At 37.8% G+C, this 19,896-nt stretch overlaps 1 protein-coding gene across 19 annotated transcripts in view; it reads left to right on the plus strand.

Moving 5' to 3' along the window:
* The first annotated feature begins 14,138 nt into the window (after window positions 1–14,138).
* kcnt1b (potassium sodium-activated channel subfamily T member 1b) overlaps window positions 14,139–19,896 on the plus strand; it is an 84,053-nt gene continuing 78,295 nt past the window's right edge. For 4 of the 19 annotated variants that reach the window (XM_028033672.1, XM_028033681.1, XM_028033685.1 and 1 more), the window contains exons 1-3: window positions 14,145–14,426; window positions 17,225–17,257; window positions 19,084–19,132. In XM_028033672.1, coding sequence (XP_027889473.1) covers window positions 14,360–14,426; window positions 17,225–17,257; window positions 19,084–19,132 — 149 coding nt within the window. In that variant the 5' untranslated portion in view covers window positions 14,145–14,359. Of the gene's footprint in view, window positions 14,427–14,887; window positions 15,816–17,224; window positions 17,258–19,083; window positions 19,133–19,896 lie in introns of those variants that run through there. The other 15 variants (XM_028033671.1, XM_028033682.1, XM_028033689.1 and 12 more) reach the window with 9 other exon arrangements.

Here is a 19,896-nt window from a genome sequence, read left to right on the forward strand (position 1 = left end):
AAATTTAAAATTAGAATAATTCCTCAGAGCAATAAAAAAAGGTTATTTAAATAATTAAAATGTAGGTTTAATGACAAGTAATACTTCCAGGTTGTAATTTCCAAAAGATACTTTTAATCTGACACATGAGACTCATCTGAATGCATATTCAAATTTACTGAATACTTGCAGAAACAGTTTTCCACCTGATCTTAAATGCCATAAACAATTAGTGACTCGGCTTTCATCTCAGCAATCTTTAAAGACAAAGTAAATATGTTTTTTTTAATAGACTAGAACCTACAGATGAGCGATATAGTTCACTGACAGAGAAAAATGTTTCACCAGTGCAAGGAAGAATACACAGAAATTATGTGAAGCAAACAAAATACCCAGGAGAACTCATTTGTGCATGAAACTAAATGTTTTCTTTTTCCTATGGAGATTATTCATGAATCATGTTTGTAAATGTGATCACTTTTTAAGTTTCCACTGAAATCCACTTTCTTAAATAAATTACAGATCACAATAATCATCCCCAATTGGCTGGAGACAAGTAGGAAGGATTCTTTCAACATACTGGTCAACTATTAATTGCCTAAACGTGCTGGTTTTCTTTGCGTCTACCTTGTAGCAACTAATCTCTGAGGGGCATTTACATTGTTCTTCCATTTCCATTAAGTAAAGTTTTGCTAATAAGAACCATTGTTTTTTCTAATGTGGATTTTCATCTAACCGCCTTAAACGGGGAGAAAACAACTTTAAAAACTTTTCACCAAGACCCCATGGTTTATGCAAACATAGATGCCAAACACAACCCCAAGAACTATTGTAAATGTACAAAACATCAATGTAAATTAACTGTAAAAGGCATGTTTGTTGCTCTTTTCGATTTTGCTTAAATTGTGATTTCCAGCAGCTTCTGTAGCAAACCACCAACCTCCACCCCCAAGCCTAACCCACTCGCACATGCTCTTTGGCTCTCATTAGACCAGCTTCAGCCCAGACACAGACAGCTGGATGTAGCACCCTTTAGCCACCCCCACAGCAGACTGTGTCTGGTGGCAATGCAGACGCACCTGTAAGCTACTGCAGGACATGGTGGCTATGAACAGTCTGTGAAACATCTCCGGAAAGTCAGAGTGCCAAAAGATTTGGTAACTTTTAATTGTTCTCTTATGATGATAAACTAAGGATTAATTGTGGGGGATACGGATTTAAAGTTTTATCACAATGTTCTGTGGTACTATTCTAGTAGGGATAAAAGTGACAAGTACTATTTATAACTTCTTTTTAAGTAACTTTATGGCTGATTTCATGACACAGCAATCATAGCCCCACAAACATGTATTACTTCTCTTAGCAGCAGGTTCTTCAAGTCCTGTAAACTGGCTTGTGGTACTTCAATGGGCAAGACTAGTTTGTCTTTGATTCCACAAATGCTCAAATTGAATCAAGTTTGGGGTGATTTATAGGGCATGTTAATACTTCACTTGTCTTGTTGTGCTCCTCTGAAACACTTTGCATTGTGACAGGGAACACGATCCTGCTGCAAGATACAGTCACCAGGAAACAATTTCAGTGAAAATGATTGTGATGGTCTGAAACGATGCTTAATAAATTATACATGTTAGAGTAACATGTACACAGATGGCAGGACCCAATGTTTCCCAGAAGAATATTGCCCAAAGGATTACACTGCCTCTTACATTCGTTTCTATGGTGTCCATATCTGGAGTCAATATAAATGTTACTGATGAGTAAAAAAAAAAAAAAAGAAAACAGATTGAAATCCATACAAACTGCATTCAAGGATTCTTTTTTTATTATTAAAATTGTGGCTGCTGGAGGAGGCAGCTGCGAAGAAAATAAACAATGTAACAGGTATCAGGTGTTGTGGTTTATCAGGAAACTCATAAAGATCACATAAGACACATTCTAAAGGACCTAAGTAAATAGATTAAGCCATCACTAGTTTGAACCTTCTTTGGCATCAGGTAACTTTTTATCATTCTTTCCACATTAGACTAATATTTAGCTGCCAGATCTGCATGTTAGTCTATTTCAGTTAATTTAGTATGAAAATAACCAAATAAGTCGGATCAATGAGGCTTTAGTCGAAGTGAAAGAATAAATTGTTAGAATGATTAAGAAAGATTTATTAGGAATATTTGTTTTTCACGATTAAAAATTCTGAGATTATCATGCAGGCTTGGTTTTTTGTTCAGTGCAAAGTGACATCAAGAATGATGGATTCATAGTTTTCTTATCTTTACCGTGTTATTCATTATTTTGTTTTTATTTGATTTTAATCATATGCCATATCCTTTATCCTTGTGTCTCTAATCATAAAATTTTGAGTAGGAAGAAGAAAAGCGAGGAATTGAAATTGAATCTGCCATCTAATGCCTCCCACCTACCCTTTTCTCTCCATTTATGAGTTTGTGTCTCTGTTCAGTGCCAAACATGATCTTGGTGCATTTCCTTTTCAAGCAGGAGCTAAACTCCAGTATGTTAAGGTCTTTGGTACTATTGTCCTTTAGCATTTAAAATTATTAAAGTAAATTTAAAAGCAAAATTCAGTTTTTTATTTTATACACCCTCAAATCATGCACACACACATACATACTTGGCATGTTTTTTTTGTAAAAAACAAGGTCCTTGTTTTACCTTGCGTTGACTTTAATTCATTTTTTATTTATTTCTATAGCCTAACCTTTGCCATTACCCTAAACATAGCCTAAAATCAATTCACAACTTAGACCTAAACATAACCGTAATCCAAAAACTCCGCTTCTTCTTATGGGGCTGTGCATTGAGCCCCATAAGGAACAGCCAGTCCCCATAACGTAGTATGTGTTACGAAAATGGTCCTTACAATGTATAACATACAAGGCCACACACACACACCAGCACTCTGATCTAGTATAAAGATCTTTGCCCATGTATGACTGCACTCCCACACACACACACTTTCTAACCTCTTGACTTTGCCAAAGATAAGCAAAGACTGTTTTGTGCTACCATTTGTGACTATTTCAGCCTGTGAGAAGCATACATCAGGAAAATTCCCACAACTAATTTTGGTTCCTACTAAGATCATGACCCATGCTTTTAAATCATGCCTGAAAGTAAGGGTATTTCTGGGTCACCACTGGTTCTTTTCAAGAAACAAACACTATATTTACATAAACAATTCATTAATTTTTAAAAGAGTGTATACACTTCCTTTGGATAAATATAACGGTCATATTTGAGTAAATATTTTCAGTGTCTGTTAGGAAAGTTAATCATACAGCATGTATAATGTTAGATATTCTCCTTTGAAACATTTCTCCTCTCTAAAAGATTCCCAGTGGGACAACATCTTAAAAATTTGTTCCCACCTGCTGGTTGCATTGTACACCTGTGATATTTTTATGTTAAGAGAACCACTAAAATTAATCATGTTGAGTAGACCAAAGCCAGCACATTAACTACTTAATCCTTAGTATTGTCCCACCATGGTTGTTGATATTGCTTCCCAGTTGCGCATCAGGATGCAGAACAGTGACAATTGTCAAGTATCAATGACATTCAGGTCAAATGAATGAGACCCGGCCGTAGACTCAAGTCTAGATATTGGATCTTTGAAAAACAAATCCAACACGTATCAGATCATTGAAAAGATCCGATACGTATCGGTTTTAGGACCATCGATGTGGTCAGGATATGTGGTCCACGGTTCAGATTTTTGAAAAAAAATATGAACTGTGTTGTTTAGACTGTCATGAAAAGATCAGATACATGTTGCATTAAGGTAAAACAAAATTTGGATTTGGGTCACTTCAATCTGCAGTGTGAATGTAGCAACCTCTTCGAAAAATAAAACCTGAATGATCAAGATTAGCATATCATTCCCCAGAGATGCACTAACCTCATTCTTTTCTGCTTCAGATTACTTCCTTGTCTGCTACTCAGAGCATAGGCTTCTTCCAGGCATTCTAGGATAATTCAATTATTCCTTAAAGCTGACTCAATGGTTTCAGTGTGTTCCTGCATTTTGATCAAAGAACCAAACCTCCAGCAATGGTAATGTAACACTTTCCCCTCAACTCTCAAACTATGTGAAATATTTTTATTAGTTGTCTCCTGAATATCTCTTTCTTGTATATCTGTATTTTGTTTCAGGTATCCTTCAGTCATCAGCAATACCTTTGTTGGCTATGGGAGGATATGATTCCACAAATCTAAAATGATGCAGGTTTACAGCTCAGAACCGTCATGGCGGTAAGAAGCTAATTGTGAATTTTTCAAGGAAAAATCCTTAAAAGGGGGACAGTGTGCAAAATGTACGTTTTGCACATTTTTGTACTTCCATTTTGGGTTTCTACTGCTTCTGAAAACAGCCCAAGCACTTAAAAAGGAAAAAAAAAAAAAAACTCACCCAGCCAGGTTGAAAATGAACCCATTTCAAAAACCTCTGGAATGTAAGACAAATCAGTAGGCACTTCCCGTTACCTAGCAACCCCAACAAAGCCTAGCCAATCACCTAGCAACCCAAACTGAGTTCCAGCAGGTTTGGACAGCTGGTTTCACTGCTTTGCAGTCATTTTCACGTGTGAGTGCAAACGTTAAGTTGGGGGGCGTCAGTTTATTTGCATTTAAAGTGACAAAAAGCCCTAAAACGTTCTGAACGAAGTTCAATACACTGAACTATTCAGACTAAAATGTCATTATCTAAGAATGATTTTGTGTAAAAATTTAACCTATTGTAACTTATTCAAGGAGGCATAACAGGTCAACTTTAAAACATTTTGTCATGCCATTGTGTAATATAGAGCCATAAAGGAAACAATTTGAAATTACATAACCCAAGAGCTAGCATGTAACAGCAGTTCCAGCACCACACAAAATATATAGCTTATTATATGTAATGTTACAATGTATCATAGATAAATAACCAAGGCATAGAAAACATAAATCTGATAAATGGAGCCAGATATAGCAATGCAATGTGTACCTAGCTGGCACATCCATGAGAATGTTTATGTAATCCATAATCATAGAGTGAACTTACATTAGATGCAGAGGCTGCAAAACGATGCTTTAAATGAAGACAGAATGTTGCTTGTAAACTAATGCTTAGAATTACATTGTGATTCATCCACCAAGCTCATGTAATGCTCCTATATATTTTTTCTATTATATATGCCTCTGGGCTGCTCACTGAATCTGACTGAGCCTGTTTCCCTCTCAATCCGTTTTTAGACACTTTGGGAGCATAAAGAGAAAGCATCCAGGTGGGAGAGAGCCTGAGCTGTGCTGAGACTCAACAATGCTCATAAAATGTGAACAGCGAACACATGTTGGAGATTATTAGCCTAATGGATGCAAGTTGTAGGAGACAGCATGATTTAAATGAAGCAGCAAAATTACTGCATAACTGAAGGGTTCTTTGCAAAAGCTGCATTAGTCAGAGCTGACAGATGGAGTTTCAGTGACAGTAAAGCAAAAAGCACAATATAGCATAAAAATAATTGTTTTTTTATTCTCTATCTCACAAAATGAACCCCAATTGTGCAGATGGCATTGCATAAAATGTATTTAGGATTATTTTTCACATAAATGGATCACATTTTCAAGTATCCAAATGTAGATCTTTACTGGTTCTTAATTACCCAAAACAAGCAAAATGTTAAGAGTTTGAAAGAGCTTTTATGTTTCATAACAATTACTATACATGGAGTGATGAAAATAAATGCTGTTATTGAGTTAAATGTTTCTGATCAAGTATAGAAATGTAAAAAAAAATTGTTGGCATTTGATGAATACATGAAGTCATTTGAAAATGATGGGGAAATGAAAGCATCAAAAAAGGAACAACATAAAATCGTCTGATGTACCAAATAAACAAGAATTAACAAAGGATTGCATATCTTTTTAATTCACTAAATGTCAAATTTCTGTCCATGTTTAAATAAGTTAAGCTTCCATTGAGAAAAATTGACAATACATTTATGCACAGTACCGAAACAGAACTAGGCCTGCATTTTCTGAAGTATAATCCGTACCAGCATCCTCATGACTTTCTGTCGAGCTAAAACTGAAATAATATTGAGGCACTGCATGTCACAGTGTGGCCCATAAGCTGCAATGTGGCAGATAAGATATCCATTATTCATTTCTCATACTGCCACAATCCAATAGCACACATTTTCAGTCTGAAAGCAGCATTTCATGTCTTTTGTTCTCAAAACCTTTATTACTTTTGCTTACATTTTTAATTTGAAAGCAAGATTTCATGTCTTTCTTCAAAAAACCTGTAATGCTTGTACTTAAAACTTCTCCTCGTGTTCATACTTGGTCTCTGCTCAGACTCTGCTCGCTTACGAAACATTTTCTGCTTGATTCTGGAACAAAAAAATGCACCGTCGCCAACCAACTCCCTACATTCAGTGGGTGGCACAGGTTGCTGCAAATGATAAAAGTCTTCAGTCTGGTGCTTTGGTGTCAACTAGCACCATTTTTGAAGGATAATTTTGTTTACAGAGACTTCATAATTCCTTTTATTTTTTATTTCTCTTTATTTTGGATGTTTAAAATGTTTTCCAGTTCCAGTATCAAATACTCAGAATTTAAAGAGTATTGATCTTTGAGAATGTGTTCTTGCATTACTATGCTATTGCCATTATATTAGTTGAAAATGGTATTAAAGCAATATCATCTCAATAACTTCTGGGACAATTTATGTTGACTGTCACAATATGCTAAGTTTGGCTGGATAATAAATTGACCCAGAAGTTATTGCAATAAATTATCATGTTTTAATACCATTTTCAATTAATGTAATGGCTAATAATGCAAAAGCACATTCTCAAACTTTAAATTCTAATGAACATTTAAAATATTAAAAATAATTAAACTTTTTTAAAAAAAGGAATTATTAAGTCTGGTCTCAACTAAGCCCTTTATTTCTGAAGGACCATTTGGTAATGATCGGGGTGTGCGTAAGACTGACATGACACAATGACATAAACATGACATAACACCTGTCTTGAAGATGGAGTCTTCATGAATATTTATCACTGTTGTCATTAGGTAAATAATGACACTTTTATTGCAAAGTTGCAATAAAAGCTGCCTTGAAAGTCCATTAAAAGTGCCAACTTTGTATTAAAGTGTCATTATTTGCAAAAATAATGCAAAGTTGACACTTTTAATGGACTTTTAAAGCAACTTTGCATTAAAAGTCTCATTTACCAAATGACGCTTCATGACAACAGTCAAACATTCATAAAGACTCCTTCACGTTTATGACAGTGTCATGTGAGTTTTATGAACATGACATAAAAATAAAGTGTTACCCACTATTTTGTTTACAAAGCACCAGACTGAAGACTTTATTCATCCAGTTTTTGGTAGAGAAACAATAAATCATGCAGATGGAAATTGAGTTTGGAAAGGTGACAACAGAACGACCTGCAGGTTCCAGGTCAAACAAAAGGCCAACTCAGAATGAAATCACTTTTCAAAAATACACTTCTAAATATCTCTTAAATAACAGCAAAAATACCTGCATCATCCCTAAGGAACAACATCATTGCTAAGAAAGTTTCAAGTCAAGATGGAAAACAATCAGGAAGCGTCACCTGGGAACGCTTCCAGTGTTTCCGCCAGAAAACTTGCTGAGCCTGGTGGAAGAGCAGCTGGGGTCGTCCATCAGCGGCCTGCTGTGCGTTTGGGTTAAAAAGGTCCAGCATCATAACTCAGAAATAACAGTAAAACCAACAGGCAACTGATGGGATGCCACAATTGGTTCACAAACCTTCAGTCAGTTCAATAACTCAACTATAAACATTTAGCTTAATCCGTCTTTACCATCACTGGTGTAGGGAAATCCTTACTCTACTGGGGTGTAGGGATTTCTACTAACAACCCATAGCCTAGTGGGGGGAAAATAAAGCCTGGTGGCCCACCAGGCTGATCAAACTCTGGGGGAAACTCTGACTTCTGTCTATATCTTTATCTCTGAGCAGAAATACTCTGTTTATATTTCTATGTGACCTTTGGGCTGCTCTTGGTCAGATCCCTCACCTAGGGCCTGCTTGCGTCAGCGGACCTGACCCAACTAGAGGAATGAAGCTTCTGACAGCTCATAGGATCATCGGGACACTCAAACCCCTCCACCACGATAAGGTGGCAGCCCATGGAGGGGAAAAACAAAGTCAGAAACAGTTATTAACTGATCTGGAGAGAGGCCAGAAGGTGGCGCTCTGGTGTTTCTAACTAAAACGTTTAGTTAGAAACAAAGCTTTTTGTCTTCTCAGTTATTTTTCTCTCCATAGAAGCTACACCTGGTCTGGCGTTATGATTGGCTGTGGTTCCTTCCTAGAGGACGGGCATTGGCTGACATGATGCTGCCATCAGCTAACCTTTCTATCTTTTCCTGCTGTTAATTTTTCACTTCCATGAACATACAAAGTTCTCCTGGATCAGATGATCTGTTGTTGTGTCTCTGCTCTGTAGTCTCTCAGCTCCAGTTGGTAGTGGCAGATGGCTGCTGGTACCGAGCCTGGTTCTGCTGGAGGTTTCTTCCTGCTAGAGGGGAGTTCTTCCTCTCCACTGTGGCTACATGCATGCTCTGTATGAGAAATTGCTGTAAAGTCAACGACAACACAATAGATTTGCTGTTGCCTCCTGCTGGTCAGGAGGAGTGAATGCCGTAAGTAATTACTCCATACAATCTACTGGGTTTCGTTTGGTACAAACTTTTTTAACCAACTTAATAATAAACCAAACCTAATGCATTTATAACTTGGATGAATAGTAATCTATGACAGAATTTTGCAAAATGCTTTGGCAACAACATTGTTGTGAACTAATGTTATATGTTTTGAACGTTTTGGTATCCTACTTTTGGGGTTTTGAACATTTTGGTATCCTACTTTTGGAGTTTTGAACATTTTGGTATACTACTTTTGGGGGTTTTGTTTGCTGGTTGAGGCCATTTGTTAGTTTGAAAGTAAAATTTATATATCACCAATTCACAATAAATGTTGTCTCAATGCACTTTGAAATAATTTTTGTTCAATCACATGTTTTCCAATTGCTATTAGTTTACAGTACAATAAGCTCAGTTGATTATGAAAGTAGTTTAAAAAGTTTGTACCAAACAAAATCCAGCAGATTGCATAGAGTTATCACTTACAACATTTACTCCTCTTGACCAACAGGGGGCAACAGCAAATCGCTTGTGTTGAGTCGATGTCACAGCAATCCTTCATTCTGAGCATGCACGTAGCGAAGGTGAATGCTCAGAGGGGGATAGTCCCCTCTACCAGAAAGAAACCTCCAGCAGAACCAGAACCGGGCTCAGTACCAGAAGCCTTCTGCCAGAACCAACTGGAGCTGAGAGAAGACAGAGCAGAGACAACAACAGGTCAACTGATCAGAAGAACTTTCCATGTTCATGCACTCATGTCAGCCAATGCCCTCCTCCAGGAAGAAACCACAGCCAATCAGAATGCCAGACCGGGTATACAATCTATGGAGAGAAAAATAACTTAGAAAACAAAAACAGTTTAAATAAATAACGTAGTACACACAGAAAATGACAAACAGCAGCATAAATACAGAGAAAGATCACAAACCCGTCTACGTCTTTTCATAATCAATGACAAACATGGTAATGCCATAATGATGCAAGAACATTATGCATCATTATGACATTTAACACTGAAATTGGAAGACATTTTAAATATCTAAAATAAAAACAACAAATAAAATTAATTAAGTCTCTAAACAAAATCGTCCATAAAAAAAAATTTGATAAATGTTTCAAGTTCAGCCATTTTCCTCTGTCAGTCGATGGGGGGCGATGAAGGGCAAAATCCTTGACAAAAACAAAATGATCCAGGAGGATTTCTGAAGGACAACAGGGCAGGTACAGGTTTAAGGTCAAACCCTTTAACAATCAGAATGAAATTGTAACTATTCAGAAACATCTGTAACTATCACTTAACAGCAAAATACCTGCAGCATTTCTTGAGGAATAATGCCGAACCCGATGGTTGGGTCACTAAGGTCATCCATCCGCAGGGGGGCCATGTTGGCCTTTTCCGTCGTCGTTTGAGCAATAATCCAGGAGGATTCCTGAAGGACAATAGGACAGGAGGACAACAAAAATACAGGTGCAGGTTTAACCTTTTAACAATTCAGTATGAATAGTCACTTCAAAAACTCGCACTTGTAAATATCAAACAGCAGCAAAATACCTGCAGCATTTCTTGAGGAAGAATACTGAGACCAATGGTAGGGTCACTAAGGTCATCCATCATCAGGGGTGTGGAGGGAGTGATGAAGGTCTTTTCTGTTGTCGCCGGAGCGATGAGGGCCTTTTCAGTCGTCATTGGGGCGATGAGCCAGGAGGATCCCTGAAGGACAACAGGACAGGAGGACAACAACAATACGGGTGAAGGTTTACCCGTCGGTCAGGTTCGTTTTCACACAAATCCCACCGAATGGCAACTGGCCCTTTACCCGTCGGTCGAGTTCGTTTTCACTCAATCCCGACCGAATGGCAACTAATCTTTACCCGTCAGTCGGGTTTGTTTTCACTCAAACCCCACCGAAGGGTAACTAATCCTTTACCCGTCGGTCAGGTTCGTTTTCACACAAATCCCACCGAATGGCAACTGGTCCTTTACCCGTCGGTCGAGTTTGTTTTCAGTCAATCCCGACCGAAGGGTAACTAATCTTTACCCGTCAGTCGGGTTTGTTTTCACTCAAACCCCACCGAAAGGTAGCTAACCCTTTACCCGTCGGTCGAGTTCGTTTTCACTCAAACCCCACCGAAGGGTAGCTAACCCTTTACCCGTCGGTCGAGTTCGTTTTCACTCAAACCCCACCGAAGGGTAGCTAACCCTTTACCCGTCGATCGGGTTCTTTTTCACTCAAACCCCACCGAAGGGTAGCTAACCCTTTACCCGTCGGTCGAGTTCGTTTTCACTCAAACCCGACCGAAAGGTAGCTAACCCTTTACCTGTCAGTCGAGTTCATTTTCACTCAAACCGGACCGAAAGGTAGCTAACCCTTTACCCGTCAGTCGAGTTCATTTTCACTCAAACCCGACCAAAGGGTAGCTAACCCTTTACCCGTCAGTCGAGTTCGTTTTCACTCAAACCCGACCGAAAGGTAGCTAACCCTTTATTTGCACCAAAAGGTCTGCCAGTAGCTTACTCTAGGAGAGAAAATTGGTTAAATACAGACTTAAAATACTGAAGGACAGATCCCAGTCGATCCTCTCTTCAGCTGAAAACCTGCAAATAAGGGATTACAGTGTGAACATTACCTCTGTGACCTCCGGCCTGCAGCTCCAGGTGATCTCTCAGTCGTTTGTCGTTGTCCAGAAGAAATGAAGGCGCATGATGAAATTGTACGAGATCGCGTGTTGTTTCGGTGCAAAAATTTATCGGTTTTCATGTTTAAATTGAAATTGTTGAACTTAAATGAAATTTGTTTGACTTATTGAATTATTAAAGTATGGACCCTGTCTTTGAAATATGTAGATTAAATTTCAAACTAAATATTAAGTAGGTACAAAAAATAAAAAAATTATGCATGTTGAAATGTAAAGACCTTATTTTCACCCAAAAATATTTGATAATATTCATCAGAAAGACAAATATTTTAATGCAGCTGTATTAATGTCAAAATGGCCACATTAAATTAGTACTAATAAGTAGGTATGTCAACAAGGTATGTTGAGCCTAAACTGAATCACTTCCTACAGCCTTTAAACTGAAATCCTTGGCAGCCATCTTTCTTTCACAACACTAGTGACTTTAAACCAAGAACTTCAGATTATATATCAAATTCTAGTTACACCTAAATCTCCACAGGTCATAAGACCTCAGCAACTGCTTCAAACAGCACTAAAAAAAACCCAAAGACTGAAGGATTTACAACAGCAGAATCCTTCTCAGTTCTCACCAAACCAGCACACCAAGAGGCCTAGCGTTGGCCTTCAACAAACATTACCAGCAGCAGCTTAGCGTAATGTGTAGCTAGCAAAACCCGCAACAGCTCCTACCCTGAGATGTCTTCTGGACCCGCCATTGCAACAGTTCTTTGAGTTAACCAACCTTTGATGGGTTGGGCGGATCCGCCAGGCAGCTTGTAGGGATTCCTCAGCTTGATGGAAGCGATCCTCAACTTGATAGTAGCATATCCATAATCGATCAACTGCTAGCCATCCTCAGCTTGATTGTAGAATATCAACTGCTAGCCATCCTCAGCTTGATTGTAGAATATCAACTGCTAGCCATCCTCAGCTTGATTGTAGTATATCCATAACAGATCGACTGCCAGCTCCAGATGCCATTATTTCTCCTCAGATGTTTCAGGGACGCCACCAGCCAAACAAACCACCACTGAGAGGCCATGGTCGGTCTCTTGTTTGCTGCTGTTTCACAAAAATGGCTTCAATAATATAATCGGGGGAACAAACAAACAACTTAGAATAAGGTTTCCCAAAAATAACTTACCGAATAACCAACGCAGCTATTTCAAACATGGCGCTCCTGCGGCCTTCTTGTCAAACTAGGCCTCGATCAAGACTGATACGATTTTAGTTGAATCAGTCATTAGGCTGGGCGTCCACCCGGATTCCTCATCTTGGGAAATCAGGAAATGTCTTTTTTTAATCCGGGTTCAGGCCGCCAGTTTCGTGACTCCGTGAGCTCAGGTGCAGCCGCGCCTTTTTAAAAAACACTTGCGTGGAAGCTGCGTCATATTTCTGTCCAACACGGCGCATGCGCCTCACGCTCATTAATGACAAATATGGCGCCGTTCGCGACGGTTGCCAGATTTGACATTTTCCAAGGTAAAACCCGTAAAACCCGGCCAACTGCAAAAAAAACAACAAAAAAAACAGTCTAAATCGCAGCCTCTAAGAAAGCTCATATTAATAGCGCTATAAGTTTTATCCATAGTCTATGTCTAATATAGTTTTAGAATAATAGAGAGAAACAGCAACATTTTATATTTATTTTTTATAATGTAGGACTGAATCCTTTTTTTAAGTTTTCAAAATGTTAATTTTTCTAAGAACAAGCCAGTTCATCTCTAATACAGTTTCAAAATGATTTAGAGAAACAGTAAAAAAATACTTATATATAACTATATCCCTACGTTCTTAACCCTAATCCGGGTTAAAATAAGGATAAACTTGCTTTTTCTTAGATTAATTTATATTTTCTAAGCTTAATACTAAACTGCTGCTCCAGTATGTCCTGACTCTTATGGAGAGTGAAGAGTGCCAAATGACAATATCTCTTATGAATAATTATTTAAATGTGTCATCAATTTATTAAAACTCTTCACTCTCCATAGATTATGGGTCTTTTCATCCATCTTTAAATAATATAAGTTTATTCATAAATCGTTTATTTAAAAAGTATAATACAGCTTTCTAAAATACTTTTTTTTTAAAATTTTGAGTAATTTATAAAAATATAAGTCAACAAATCGTAACTCTTCAGCTTGGATTTAATTTAAATGTAAATCATAAACTTCTTCTCGTTTTGATGTTTCTGAACTAACTGAACTGTATTTCCTGGTCAGAATCCAGAACTGTGCAGATTATTAGCCTACCAACGTCAGCTGTGATCTCTACAGAAACAGAGACAGTCGGCCTTCAGCAAACCACCAGTCAGATACGACGCAGCTGAAACACTTGCTGTTTTTGCGCCCTCGTTGATAATTTCTTTGCTCAGTGTGTCAAATTAGCCATAGGAAAAGTTTATGTGCTTTCACTGTGATATCCACTGATGACATTAACAAGACGAAAAAGTCCAAAGTATGAAAAAGGCATTTCAAACAGCTCACGAGAAACTTCTGTGAAAGAAAATATTGCTTTAGTGTAGACTTTGAGCTTTGAAGATGTGCAGAAATGATTAAGTAATTGGGGGAAAACAGAAAACAATCTTAAATCATTTTGAGATTGAGACTAAACCCTTTAGGGGAAAATTGGATATTTTACTATAAACCACCATTACAGGAAACAAATGACTCAATCATAGTTCTTGATTTAACTGTATAAACATCCACTGATTGGCAGCAGAATCGCATAATGGGCTGTGACGTACAGCAAATCGGACGGATCAAAAGGTGATCCAGAAGTCTGTGGGAATCCAGATCCTCGTCGAGATAGAGCGACAGAGTGAAAGCATGAGTGGTTGTGTGGGCTCCAACATGATGACGCTCAGAGCTCTTTCCCCCTGGAGAATAATGGGCTGAAAAGTGGAGGGACTGAACACAAGGAAGGCGCACACAGAGAGCGGCACGGCTTTTTCCTGAAGCAGCGGCGTCTCCCACTCGCCCTGTCTGTGCGCACAGAATGAATATTTTCTTCAACTTGAGGGGGACTATTGTGAGACAAATAGCAGAAGACAGAGCTGTTGCAGGTATGTTATGAGATAAATTACTTTTATTGCCGTGTGTGCAAGCAGAAGTTGTTGCAGACTTGTGGCTTCATAACTATTATTGAATCACAAAGATGAAACAAATGCTAACTTGTAATTTGTGCGTTGGTTCTGTTTTGGGGATGCTTTTGATTAAATCTGGGTTTAAATGTTTTACGGTTGCATTTACGCAGTAATATTTCTTGATGTAGAACCGCAGTTGCACTTTCTATCTTTACCACCAGATGACTCTGACTGATGTGGGCATCATTTGAATTTAATGGAGCAACACTGATATTTCACTCTGTTACAGTAACAAGAGGAAGCAGGGGGTTTTTTTCATACAAGAATCAAGATGAGTACTTAAATGAATAGGGACACAGATTTACGGCAATAATAACTCATTCCACTAAAAGCCCTTTTATGAAAGAATCCCTCTCAACATGAAACGCAATAATTTCCTCAGCAGAAAACGCACTACGTCAAGGTTGTCCAGTAGATGGCGAGACTCCAGTGAGTGACTTCAGGTTGGGAAATCAGCAGCCTTACCCCCGCTGTGACTGTTCAAGGGAGGATGCGGACAGGGATGTATGAAAACCGGGAGGACAAGCCGCTTTCATGACGTCCCTGTGTGAGAGGCAGAGGCAACATGGCAGAGGACTCCAGCGGAGAAAGCGCCAAGATGCGGCTCGGTTTGCAGCTGCTTTTTTAGATCAAGCGCGGTTATTATATAAGCGCGGCTGAAAGCGGTCACACAGAGAATGCGAGCTAATTGGAAAGAAGGGAAATGGAGAAATCAAGTTTTAACCTTCAGCATGTGGACTAAAAATAGCGTTAGGTGAACACGAACCGTCCCTCCGCTAAGTTATGTAGTTCGTCAACAGTAGCAAACAAAGTTGTTGCTAGGCGACGGCGAAGTCTTGACCCCGGCGGTGCATTGGTGGGTCGCGTATTGATATTTAGATTAACTGTCAGGTGTGCAGGTAAAAGCGGTACCCTTTTAGGAAGTGCGTCAACCAATCAGCTTTGAGTGCTGGGATTATTATTATTTATTTATTTATTTATTTTTTCAACTAAAACCAAACCTGCTAATGCACCATGCGGGCCTGTATATAAATATGTAAAACTGACCGTTTCTTTTTGTGAAAAGGATTAACGCTGGATTTGAATTACCCGAATCTTTAAGGTAACCCCGCTGGACTCCCCCGTACCTGAACCATCATGTAACTGTCATCATTTAGACATGGCAGAGCATTCGCTGGGATTTGTTGATGGAAAACAGGCTGCGTTATGGAGGCAGTGGTGTATGCACAGTTTATTTAAAGCAGGTTATCTAAACCGAACCTGTGTTTAGAATGATGGGACCTCGGATTAAAACGGGGACACCTTTAGGTAAACAAAGTTGCTCTAAGAACATTGTGCATGTTTTCTGGTGTTTTATCTGTCACAACATTTCTGAGATAGGTGTCTGTATTACTAAATATAATTTGTTTCTTTTTTTATTGATGTTCGTAGCTTGTTTTCTACAGAAAGTAGGGCATGGAATATTTCCTTGCAGACTACAATTAAAAAAAAAAATCTTTTTCTTTTCAGTTATCTTCAACCTTTACAAAATCATTCATTTTCATTGCTAAAATTGAGAAAAAAAATGTTGTTTAATATGTGGGAAAAAACGTGGACAAGGTGACATAAAATGTAATCAAAACTTGCTGAAGAATAGGAATCAAAGCATTGCACAATGGCTACAAGGAGAGTAGGGATATCTTGAATTTGGGTTCATAAAATGAAACTTTTTAAAGGAAATTTAGGTAAGTATTCTCTGAGAACAGTAGCTTGAAGACTTACCAAACAAGCATACTACCCAGGAGTGTAAAAGCACTCTCTTGATGAGCTCAATTTGCCTGTAATTGACTGCAGTAGTTTATAACTGCAGGTGATTAAAAAAAATGTGATTCAATTATTCAGGTAGAAACAATTTATGCTCCAATTCTGAACAGCATTGTTACTGGTATATGTCTGAACGTCAGCACTCCTCATGCAGTGATTGCACAATCTTTGCTTTAATCAGTGTTTACTTGTGAGCATATACATCAAATTATATTGTAAAATATGGGGGCAAATTTGGAAGATAAAGAGAATTAAACCTCTACTGCTACTGAATGTCACCATCTACTTTAGGTCCTATTTAAGCCAACAATTTATGACACTACATTGATTTAATGAACTACTCATATCCAATGTTTTTTCTTTAGATAGCAGCAACTACATACTGCGTAATAAGGCAATTTGAAGGGTTTAAACCTTTATTGGAAACAGTCCCTGAGATGCTGCTCTGACAAGTGGCAAGAAGCAACATCCATGTGTTTTCATGTTGCTGGCAGACAGTTTTGTTGCAGTGCTATCAGAAGTCACAAGCATTACCCTAAAGTTGTAATGCTGGCCAAAGATTTCAACTGTATTTTTTTTTTTTTTTTTTTAGGATTTTGGTGAAAGTGATGCAGCACTGTTATGACACTTCACAAGCTAATTAAGATTCTTTCCATTTTACATTTTTAAAAATGGGTTAGCAATTGTTCAGAGACACTTGTAAGGCTGAAACTGTACAATAGCACTGTAGCTTTAAAAACAATTCTGAGGACAATTCAGTCACACTCTTTAGCACAGCATGCCTTTCTGCAGTTAGTTTTGGCCCAAAATGATCGCTTCAAATTGATGCTACATATGTGGAGGCTGAAATGGAATTTAAAATGGTCAGGCCTCTGCAGTCAAATGTTTTCTGTCTTTTTCTTTTCCCTACTCAGATACGGAGAAAAAAAAAGTGTGGCCCTCTGCAGGTAATTGTTGTATTCGCAAGCGTGCACAGAGTTGCATGATGGCCTGACTGTTGCTTCCCTGCTCGAGTCATCTGTCTCAGCCATGGCATTAAATGTTTCAGGTTGTCTATTCCTTTAAATCCAATGTTACTTAATCCTGGTGCTAAACTTGTTTACAAAAGGAGAGAGTTTTTCTGATAGCTCAGTAGAAACCTGTCATCTTCATCTGTTTACTTCCACAGAGCTCATCTACATTTCCAGCACTAATTGTGTTTGTAGTAAAAGGGCTTTCTGCATCCTTTTTCTCTGTAGCTACACTTTCATTCCACAATTATCCAAAAGAAAGATTGTTTTGTCAATTTGCTTCATCATTCATACATGGGCATGACTCATGAAATTCTTTTTATGTCATAAATGTGTGATTTAAAACTACTTTCCACCATGAAAAAATGGAAAGCACAATGCCGATTTATTAATATATCCCACTTTGATAATTTTTAGGTTTCTTGGCTCTTTAATCTGATCATATTTAGTCCTTGATGTTGTGTTTTCCTAAATTATGTCTTAAAGATGCATTTTTCTACATATGTTGTATTTGACAAGTGTCATAATGTTTTTAACTATTCTTTTCAGAATGAACAGTATGAACTAAACAGCTTTGTTTAACATGCAGCAAATTTATTTCGATATGATGACAAAGTTAAGTAAGTTTGAAACAGTTGCGGCTTTTAAAACAGAATTTTAAGCACATCTGCTGCTTTTTACAGATATCGAATTAGGCTGCACGATATTAAGGAAACGATTATCATATCACTTATCAAAATTAACCCACATTCTGATCCATAATCTTTATTTTTCAGTATTTACTTCAGTCTCCTGCAGTTTTATGATCATGATTACAAAGAGTTATATTTGTTGTGGGCATAAAGGGCAGAAAAAGTCAATGTATGACTTGAAAGCATCTATTAAGTAAACGTCTAAAGAATCAGTTGTTTTTTCCCCCTCTTAAATAAAGGGTAGATTTCCACATTATGTTAATTTCTTTTTATAGTTTTCCAGTTATTTTTTTTTCACAACAACATTTATTTGCTGATCTCACTCTGCCCTTCCTCTGTCAGGACTTGTTAGGGTCTTTGTCAGCACTGATGAGGGAGATCATGTCTGGTGATAGTGGCCCACACTGTACTGTGATGACCACACAGGAACACAAACACACATAGTGCATAGATCTGGATGATTAACTTACCATTTGCCTAGTTGGTGATTGAGCAATGAATGAAAACAAAAGCGATAAAGAAAGTTCCACAAATACGAATCTGTCTCAATATGTTCAGTGTGACAGCTCATACATTGGGTAGGTGTAGAGTTTAGGTACAACAGAAGTAGGTGTCCTATTTTTGAAATTATTTATTTTTCCCCATTTGCTTCATAAGCAGAAAATAGGCTTAGAATCCCCTTGATATGAGGATTCCACGTTACCATGTTTCCAGAAATTAAATCCTACTCTAGGGTGGGTTTAATAAACATGTTCTCTATGTAGATAATGGCCAATTAACCCCTCCAGCGTTGTTGCTTTCCTTGTCATCAGAATGTACACCATAAATATAATTGCATTACAATGTGTCAGTGTAATTCTTCTCGGTTTGAAGAGCAGCAACCTGACAGAGAGAGAGAGCTTGCTTACCTCTGGGCAGTCTTTAACTGAGAAACAGTCTATGTAATCATATGGTATTCCTGCAAAGTCCTAAAGAAGTGTAAGTTCAATAATCATCTTTGAATCCACTTGTTCATGTTTCTCCCTCTTCTGTTTCTCTAATTTCTTGCTTCAACCCCCCCCCCCCCCCAAGAGGCAATCATGAGTCCTCCACGCCGATCATCAAGTTCCCATGCAGACAGGTAATTTCCTGAAGCATTTCCCAACATGTGCTAGGAACAGTAAAGGGCACTGTTTTGAAGTCAAAACTGTAGACTGTCTAACACTTTGTCCACTTTGATGGTAGGAAAATGGTTTGATGTTTTGAAAAGAATCCTGATATTACATCAGTATATTCAGTTGTTTCATGAAAAAGTATGCTACAGTATGCTATTCTTGAGAAACAGCCAACAGAAACACGTTTCTCCACAGCGAGATATATTTTAATCTTTATTTTTCAGTTTTGTTGCAGATTGTTTACTAGCTTGAAAAACACTGTAATATTCTGGGAAAGGTATTCATACCTTTTGAACTCTTCCAGATTATGTAATGTTACAAGAACAAACCTGTATTGTTTTCACATTTTATGTGACAGTTCAACACAAAGTAGTGTATAATTGGGAAGTATAAAGAAATTGCTACCTTTGTATTTATCTCCTTTACTCTGTTTTCTCAAAATCAAAACAACTGTTTTCAGAATTCACCCAATTAGTAAAATTAAATTGTGTAATTTAATCTCAGTCTGAATACTGTCGATTTCCAAAACCCTCCGATGTTTATTAGAGAACGTAAGTGAACAAACACCATTCAGACAAAAGTAAACATTTAGGTTGTAAAACTATAGCTAAAGTGTTCAGCTTCTCACATAGCACTGTTCAATTCATCATTTAATATGGAATGAACAACTGATAACCTACAAAGACAGTAAGTTTTCTTTTACACAAGCTATTTAGAAGAGACAGCAATT

The sequence above is a fragment of the Xiphophorus couchianus genome, chromosome 12 (genome assembly GCF_001444195.1).
Source record: "Xiphophorus couchianus chromosome 12, X_couchianus-1.0, whole genome shotgun sequence".
Taxonomy (NCBI): domain Eukaryota; kingdom Metazoa; phylum Chordata; class Actinopteri; order Cyprinodontiformes; family Poeciliidae; genus Xiphophorus; species Xiphophorus couchianus.